The sequence below is a fragment of the Lactuca serriola genome, chromosome 4 (genome assembly GCF_051521515.1).
Source record: "Lactuca serriola cultivar US96UC23 chromosome 4, Lser_US96UC23_V15, whole genome shotgun sequence".
In the NCBI taxonomy this organism is placed as follows: domain Eukaryota; kingdom Viridiplantae; phylum Streptophyta; class Magnoliopsida; order Asterales; family Asteraceae; genus Lactuca; species Lactuca serriola.
In genome coordinates, this window is record NC_136411.1 from 123,376,134 (window position 1) to 123,385,758 (window position 9,625).

The window sequence follows — 9,625 nt, forward strand, 5'->3', positions numbered from 1 at the left end:
CGAAGAAAACTTTCACTAAGAAAGATAATCTCACAAAGAGATTATCGTGTGCACAAAGCGACGATTAGGGTTTGTGAAAGGCGTAACCATTCACAAACCTATACAAAATAATATATACTGTTATTCTAGACAATCCCTACAATTCAGGGATACGCTAGCTAATAAATCAAGATAACTAAGGAAACAGGATAAATACAAGATTTGTTACAATGCACTGAATAGACTAAACTATTACAAACTGAGCTGCTGACGCGCTGGTGCTGATGCTGAGATACGTGTTGACGCTGAGTCTATTTAAACATTATCATATTTCAAGGTTTGACCTTACATGATTTGGTAGATTGGATACTTTAAGACCATTTAATACATCAGGCGAGTATAAATTTGCATCAAACTGATCATGCACAAATTCGGACTGACATAGGCTATCTGAACTTAAATATTCAACCTCATCTCTTGGAAACTTGTTAAGCAAACGATCGTTTATTTCCTGAACAACTTCATTCTTCGAGGCAAGTATAGCTCTTTCTTGGAAATAATGTGTATTGTTATACTGCTCCAAAATTGAAGGATATACAAACTCAATTAATGAACCTATAGGATCATCTGGATCATTAATGAAAATATCATTCGGAATATCGATAATCGTTTCGTCGTCGTTTGGACCACCGAGTTTGCCTTCTCCTATATCCAATAACCAATTTGCAAAATCTCTTATTTTTTCTACATCAGCTTGATCCCTTCCAACAGTTAGTCTCATGTTTTTTGTTAATCTATACACTTTGCAATGTTGCCATAAATATGAAGAACTCAAAGACGCATTAACAATGTTTTGTCTGTTACCACCAGGAACAACTGGTAGAATATGTCTGAAATCTCCTCCAAAGACAATAACTTTGCCTCCAAAAGGAATATTTGAGATGGTAGAATTTCCACTCCTTAATACATCTTTCAAAGTTCGATCTAAAGCTTCAAAAGCATGCTTAAGGATCATCGGTGCTTCATCCCAAATTATCAAAGAGGTTTTTCTTATTAAGCTAGCCAACTCACCATGTGGATTTATTTTACAAAAAGAATCCTCTATAAGTTCAAATGGAAGTATAAATCTAGAGTGTGTTGTTCTACCACCGGGTAATAATAACGAAGCAATACCGCTTGAAGCAACATTTAAAACAATATTACCGTGAGATCTAATTGCTGCAGATATTGTCTTCCAGAGAAAAGTTTTACCCGTTCCACCATAACCATAAACAAAGAAAACACCTCCTTTATTTTCTTTAACAATAATCATGATGTTAAGGAAAATGTAATGTTGCTCATTTGTTAATGCAACAAACATACAATCAAACTCATTCTTTAGAACGGGAATGCCATAATCTTGCTCCTCAACGATAATTTGATTGTTCAAAGAAGAAACTGATTCAACATCTGGGTATGGCATGTTTTTGAAATTTTTGAGAGTGGAGTTGTTTCGAAGTAAAATTTGTTCTATTTCAAACAAAGTTAAGTTCTTAACTTCATCTTCACTGAGTGATAAGTCTGCAACATAAATTTTAAATTAATTACAAAATATAAAATACAATATTTAATAATATTTATAATACTTATTTAATGGTTGTTGATAAGAAAAAAAATATTTTAAATAGAAATGAAGAAAATAATTTAAATACCTGCAGACTTGAACCTTTGTCGTTGGTTATATAGAATTCCATCCGCCAAATATTCCCATTTATCTTCCCAAACAATCTCTGGTTTAGACATATTATTACACATCAACAATGTGGCAAATAAGAAGAGTAGATAAAAACCAGATCCAGAATGACTTGCTTCTTTAATTGCATCGATGTATTCCTTGTCATCATCTAATAGCCCGAGTGCATAACAAGCATCTCTAAAAGAAGAATAAGTTTCACCTTTTACCGTGCGAATTTCATCAAATGACGTCGGACCTTTAACTTTATTTAAAAGAATCCTTAAAAAATAGGTTTCGCCAAGATTAGGTGAAACGGAATGAATTCTACCAATGGCTTTTCCTGTTTTCCTTCGCTTCCAAAACCTACAATTTAATACCCAAACAAACTTTGTTGGAAACTCAAAATATGTAAGATCCCGTGCTTCACTATTAATTGCATTACACTCCATCCAAGATGTGAACTTTGAAGCAGCAACAGAAGGTTTGTCCAGAACCTCGTCGATATCATCGTCTTCGCCATATACAATCTGTTGTTGATTAGGAAGATGAAAAGGTAGTCTAACCACAGAAGGATACCTGCAATGAACATCGTATTTAAAAATTCGTCATGATGTTTCACATGCAAATAAATATTTACAATCGTAATATTCAGCTATTTCATCGACCACATCATTATTTTCACATTCATTTTTTGTTGGTACAACAACAACCGTAGCTCTATCAGGACCCTTGTTTATGTATTTGAACAGATACTTTATAGAAGATCCTTGATTGCACTATTCAACATTAATATGAGCCTGATATCTTTTTAATAGATATTTGTTGTATAGAACAAAATTTCTATTATCCAACTTCACACCTGATTTTTCTACAAAATGACCATCGTTTCTTCTCCTATATAACGGAAAACCATTTCCATCAACAGACGAATGATCACATAATTGTTTTGGAAAGTTTTTTGAGCACTTTTTATCCACCATGCATGGACAATTGATATTTTCAGCTCCACATGGACCATGAATCATGAACTCATTGACAAATGAATACAATTCCAGATCTTCAATTTTATCTGGTATCTCGGCAAAAATTATCGGATCGATAAATTCAACAATAGGTAACTTGTTGTCAGAATGCATAAATAAACATATATATATGACTACGCGGCAAACCTCTCTTTTGAAATTCAATGGTATAAGCATCTGCAAAATATTTGGCAAAAAAAACAAAATATGATTAGACAATAAAAACATATAAAAATATACTATAATAAGAGTAATGTTTTATCAATAATGAAAAAAATATAATTTTAATTACATGCTTGAACTGTGCCGAAAATTTTATTCTCCCTTAAGTCCTTAATAAATGCATTGAGCTTGATCTTAAACAACCTACATAATATCTCAGGTTTGTCTTCTGGTTGAAGTGAAGTATCCCTAAGAAATCTTTTAATCTCTGGCCATTTTGGATTACACGTAAAGGTTATGAAAAAATCTAGATATCCAAACCATTTACATAGTGACATGGCATTCAAATAGTATGCAGCATATATCGTGTGCCACCAGTAAAGGATGAAGGTAATATGACACGTTGTCCGACATTGGAGATATTCGCTGTTCCTTGAGCTTTTTGTTTACATAAATTTTCATAAGACTTACATCTAAGAACATGTTGTTGCCTACGTATGTAATGCAATCTCTCCGTTTCCATCATAGTATAGGCATCTACCAGAAACTGCTGAAACAACCTTTTTGAATTAAGAATGAGGGAGAACGAATGATCTCTATCTTGAATTCTAAAAGCGAAATATTCTCTCATTGTACATTTCGCCCGCTTGTTGTTGGTTGTAAATGAAACACCTCTATGAAGAATGTCAACACTGTAACCATCATCTCCATATGGAAATAGCAGTGGATATTGAAGAGGAATGTATGAAGGATGCAATTCATTGATACGTTGTAGAAATCCAATTTTTGTTTCAACAAAAATATCCCTTTTTCAATTGAATCACAAATGTCCCCGACAATTAAAGCGGCAACCTCTGAAGCAGTCGGTAGGTTATATGTTCTTCCATCTCGCTGCCTTGTCCCGATAAGTCGTAGTTTCATATCAACTTGAGGGTTTTTCTGAAAAGTATCTCTTGCCATCCTATAAGATCTAACCAACACATTATTTGAATCCAACATCACCTTTATATCTTCAATAATATCACTGTCAGTTGACTTTGATTGATCTTTTACCCCACTAAAATAAATGAAATTATACATAATATTAGTAATATATATATATATATATATATATATATATCAGTGTTGTAAAAATCTCGATTAGGTCTCGATTAATCTTCGACTAATACCTAAGCGTTACTCAACCGATTAGAGAACGTCTAGCGATTAATCCGTGCATACAAAATGACCGAAACAGTAGAACCCGAAGAAATTTTGAAACTTTGAAGAAGTTAGATCTCAATAGAAACTATTTGAGGTATGATTAGTGTTGTATTTATCATATTAACCTATTTTGTTATGATATTAGTGATATTTAAGAACTTTTATATGATATTAGTCATATTTAATTTTTTTAAAATCTAACAAATTAGCAATTAATGGTCCCCGATTAATCCTCTGATTAATCTCCGTCTAGCCGATTAATCTCTTAACCCCAGTCCACCGACTAGCTAACGTCGAGCGATTTTTACAACGTTGATATATATATATATATATATATATATATATATATATATATATGTGTGTGTGTGTGTGTGTGTGTAATGAATAATTATGAATAAGAAGGATGAAAAAAAAATACCCAATGCATCTTTGTCTATTTGAAATTTCGTTCTGAGTATCATAAATGTATAACTGAGAGAATTTTGGTTCCGATCCTTTTACTGGTAAAAGGTTTCCAATACTATGATAATTTTGACCACCCAGTCTGAAAATGTATGAAGCGTTTCCTCTATTGATTGAAGTATCAATTTTACCACTCATCAACGTAAAAGAAAACATTGAATTGTAACGTCTAATGTTTTTCATGAAGTGTTTGCTTTTAGAATCCCCATTTCGAAACATTCTTTCGTAACTTGGCGGTGATTTCTTTAAATCTGGAATTTGAACTTTGCCGTAACCACAACATAAAGAATAATTTGTGTTCCCTTTTTCTTTACCTCTAATGGATTCATTTCTTCATAACTTTGCATGACATGTTTGACATACAACATTTTGATCACCATGATCCAAATATTCTGTAAATTAAAAGGCGATGAAAAAAATATCAGTGAAATTTATAAGTATTTACAATGTAGTATTTGAAATGTAAAAAAAATGAAAATGAATATTATTTTTTATTACCATTTGAGATACCAACTATAACGTTTTCATTTATGACTTGATGTATATTTTCTACATTATCTCTCAAATCAATAAAGGGATAGGCGATAAATGTGTCGTCTTCCTTTTTAATTTATGACATCCTGGATTCAACTTGATTGAAGATGAAGAAGCAGTTATTGTAGATGCATTTTTCGATGTCATATCATTTGAAAGTACATAGTACTGTCTTTTATCTGGTAAGTTGGAAGTGACATATTTACCGAAACCGATGTTATCTGAACAAAAAAAATGAAATAAGTATACATATACTTATATTCGGATTATAAAGAAAATTAATAATTGTATATTTTAAAAACAATAAATTATTACCATTTGTAATGTTAGATAACGGAGTTCTAACATTTGTAATGTTAGATAACGGAGTTCTAACATTTGTAAAGGAATGAGAGTATTGTACGGTTGTATTTTGGATTCCTGGTGAATTAAATGAACTGACATTTTGAGTTTGATCAACAATATTGGTTGATTGATCTGCAAATAACAAAAATTTATAAAAACTAAAGAGATATGTATACAACATAATAATAACCTGCAATCATATAATATTACAAGATAATTAAAAAAATATGAGAAATCATTTATTGTAAATAAATGTAAAATAAACATAAAACATTGAATAAAAAAATAATAGGATTATAATTAATTATATTTTTTAAGAGATGAGGTATTGATGTACTTGGAACATTAGATGTTGTATTTATTTTCTTCGATCTTTTATTTTGCAAATATATTTTTCTTTGTCTTCTTTTCTCTTTGGCTTGCAAGTGGCACATGTTATTGTTGTTTTCTGCATAACATATAATATGGCAGGATATGAAATGTATAATTACGTAAATAATATGTTTATAAAATAATGTTGAATAAATAAACGTACATTTGTAAGCATCGGTTACCAATTTCGAAGAATATTGAGTTGCAGTGGGTGAAGATTTTGACAAATTATCTATTTTTTTATGTTAATAAATATTTATGTTATTCAAATAAATATTATGTGAATTAAAAAATAATAAATAATAAGAATAGAATTTGTATATGAAAAAACTTACCTTTGTAAATCGAAGTTTTAACAGTAGTAGTTGTTGAGGCTAGATTTGTTAATGTAGTACCCAAATTTTTATTTTTTGTATTATCTAAATAGAAATTATTTACCTTTATAGATTTTTTAGAAGAAAGTGAATGCATTGTATCTCTGCAACATTCATAGTTAAGATAAATAAAATTAGTTATAAATTAACATGCTTAACAAATAAGAATTAAGTAGTTCATATAATAATTATCTAGCGAAGAAATGGGTATAAAGCCAATGTTTTGTCATTTTTAAGTATTCTTGGTAAGTAGTTGGAAAAACAATACAACTTATCTGTGTCGTTTTTTTGAAATTGTTTATTAAAATGTACATATAAATTATAAATTAGTTTATTAATGTATTATTTATTTATAAAAAGTATGTCAATTGAATAGGTTGTATTTCAAAATATAGAGTCGAATCGTAACAGAAGGGCAATTTTGATTTTTCAGTTAGACATTTAAAGATTGTATAGGGTCTAAGCAAATGTTTGATTGCAATTTTATACTTATTTCTTTATTTATTTATAAAATTTATTTTTTTATTTATTAGTATTAGGATTTGGGATTATTTAAGGCCTTATAAATACATATGTTGTGATTCAATTTCTAACATTTTACACATTACTGGATGTCATTGGAAGGCATTTTATTCTGCATTACAGTTAAAATAAAAGTTCATATTCAAACCTAGTAACAACCAAAATGTACCACTTTAAAAGGTTCATAACAATGTTGTTGATTAATTAATTAATTAATTAGGTCAAGAAATGGCAATATTGTCCTCACCAACTCTATCTGAAAACGTCTTCTTCATTACTACATTTTCTCAGCATCCTCCCAAGCAGTTGTACGCATCTCAATGGCAGTTTTACCCGATTTTTCATATGTCAAAGAAGAAGATGCATCTTTATCTTCTACCTTGCTAGCCCAGGCAGCAATATTCGTCTTTTCCAACTGAGTTCCAAGAGCCTTGATCTCTTTTCCAGATTTCATGAAATGGCAATACTTTTTACAAACAACTCTATATGTCGCCATCTTCTTCATTACTCCGTCTCTCTATCATTCTCTCCATGTGTGTGTTGCTACCAAAAAAACGAAAACCCACTTCGTCACCGGTTAACCATCGGTCACTGTCCTCGATTCCGGCACAATCGATTGGGTTCAACAACGCATCAAACGGAATGGGAAGATTTCATCGACGATGACCGCTGCTTGTGCGACATAGTCTCCATCATTTGAGAAAAGAAAATCAATCCTCACATCGAGTCTCCTTCTTCCACTGGCGACATCAATTCCTTGCGAATGGAAATTACCACTTATCATCCTCATTTCAAAATTAGGGCTTCTTCAAGTTCCATTTGTTCTTTCCCCAATCTCACACAATTGTTCATTCGAATGATCCTAGAGGGTAAAACCCTAGTTCTCAATGGAAACCTGATAACATTGTCTCAGTGTGGAATCGATAACAACTACGGGTTTCATTTAGTTTCCGACATGTGAAGGCTGCTTCAAGGCGAAAGAGGAGTTTGCATATAGTATGTCAAATACTGGATTATCAGGTTTGTCAATCTAAGATTAACCCCCAAAATTCGATTTTCGTTCCTTGAATAATTGATCGAATAAGATTCAGTTTCAAGTAATCCAAGTTATATATAACTTATAACCCGATGTAGGTTCATGTTTTCCATATTAATGTTTTACAACAGAGGTTTTAAGTTTAATTGTTTCATGTTTGAAGCAGCTAAGGTGTATTTGATCGAGAAATTTTGTTACAGGAATCAATGTATGTTGAAATATAATTGATATTTTGAATAATTTATGGTTTATTTTATTGAGTTTAACAACAGGGAAAACATTTTGGTTGAGGATTTGTATATATTGTTAGAGATGAAGAGATACAAAAACGTTGTAATGTAATTTGAACATACATACAGGTACCATTTTAATATAATTTCAAAACACTAACAGGATGTGAATAAGAAAATCTTCCAGGAATTAAGAGACTTTTAAATCAAAAGTAGTTTAAGTCTTCTTCATAATGTGGAATAGAACTTGTATTCCAAATCTTGATGTAAATTTCCCGAAAGAAGAGTCTTAGATGCAATTGAAAGAAAAAGAAGACGAATCAGGAATTTAAAAATTATATGTTAACGTTCTGAGGTATATTTATAGATATAAAATAATTTTTTTAATATTTTTCAAAATATAATCCAGATTTTATGGAATTATTGTTGTTGATATTATATTGGATAATATTGAGTTACCGATTTTGTTGGATTTACTACATTATAAATGAATTTAATTTTAATACAGGATCTGGATTTAATAATCGATTACAAAAAAATAGGAAACAATTAGTGACATAAACGAAAAGTACCATATATTGATATCTTTGACTTAGAAATCAATATATGAATATTCCTGATTTATTAATTTTTTTAATGCAGAGATTTATTTTAAAATGGAAAATTTCTTTGTCTGTGATTCAAAATCAACCAGTGACTTTAATGGAGGTAATTGCATGCTTTTTGGGATTATGGATTTGATTAATAAACTTATGCAATTGAAAGACATAGAACTCCTTATAATGTAGTAATCCATTATTGTATGTTTTGTTAGGTTTGTATGTATAGCTCAATTCATGTTAAATCTAAAAGCCACTTTAGTTTGTATGTATATACAATTGGTGACTACTATATCCATAATCCATCCATCAGTATGTTCATGGTCTAACATAAGATTATATGACTATTTAACGAATGTGTTACAAGCTGTTAAATCTTATTTTACCCTGTGAATTTCTCAATACGTTGGTACAATCTGATAATTTTGTTGTATAGGTTCCTTTTATCCTTGTTGATGGAAGAAAATGGCGACAATCTTATGATCTAAGAGTAAAACTGGCTGGGTCAAAGCATCCTTTAGCTCTTACAACTGTATACCACAATCTGCAGCCTATAAACTAAAGAGTCTTGGCAAATAGCCTGTTGCTGTCAAAAGTGGTCAATTTATTGTTGAAGTCAAGCCCCAAGTATATATTGTCAAAATATTTTCATTTATTTTACATGTCTAAATTGTAAGTTAGAGCTTATTAGCTCTTTGATGCATTACAGGTTTGCCCCAAGGAGAATATACTCAAAAACCATTAATGCAACCCCAAATCATCTACTTTCACAGAATTGGTTATATATCCCAAACCATTTAGAGGTACCCTTTTCCCCTCTTATCTATTTAGCTTTAATTGGTTATATATCACCAGTTTTTTAAGGAAATTAATAATTTTTAACCGAATGTGCATAATGTTATAATGAATATATGGCTATTTGACCAAAATGAATCATTTATGTGATAACGAATTACTGAAAAAATGAATGGTGTACCTAATGAAAAAATGATGTACTAAGTTATTAAATATAACATCTAGATAACAAAAATCTTAATATTAAAAGCAGGATATTAATGTAAATCAACCAAA

The 9,625-nt window shown here is 30.5% G+C and overlaps 1 protein-coding gene across 1 annotated transcript; it reads right to left on the minus strand.

The window, feature by feature from the left end:
- Nucleotides 1-304: 304 nt before the first annotated feature.
- On the minus strand, nt 305-7,194 carry LOC145098779 (uncharacterized). Its single transcript, XM_079036386.1, has 10 exons — nt 6,971-7,194; nt 6,129-6,271; nt 5,957-6,025; nt 5,392-5,553; nt 5,174-5,297; nt 3,514-3,934; nt 2,546-2,892; nt 2,156-2,269; nt 1,671-2,056; nt 305-1,539 (listed from the first exon to the last, which is right to left on the minus strand). Exons 1-10 carry the CDS (start codon nt 7,192-7,194, stop codon nt 305-307), a joined length of 3,225 nt encoding a protein of 1,074 aa, XP_078892512.1.
- Nucleotides 7,195-9,625: the final 2,431 nt, after the last annotated feature.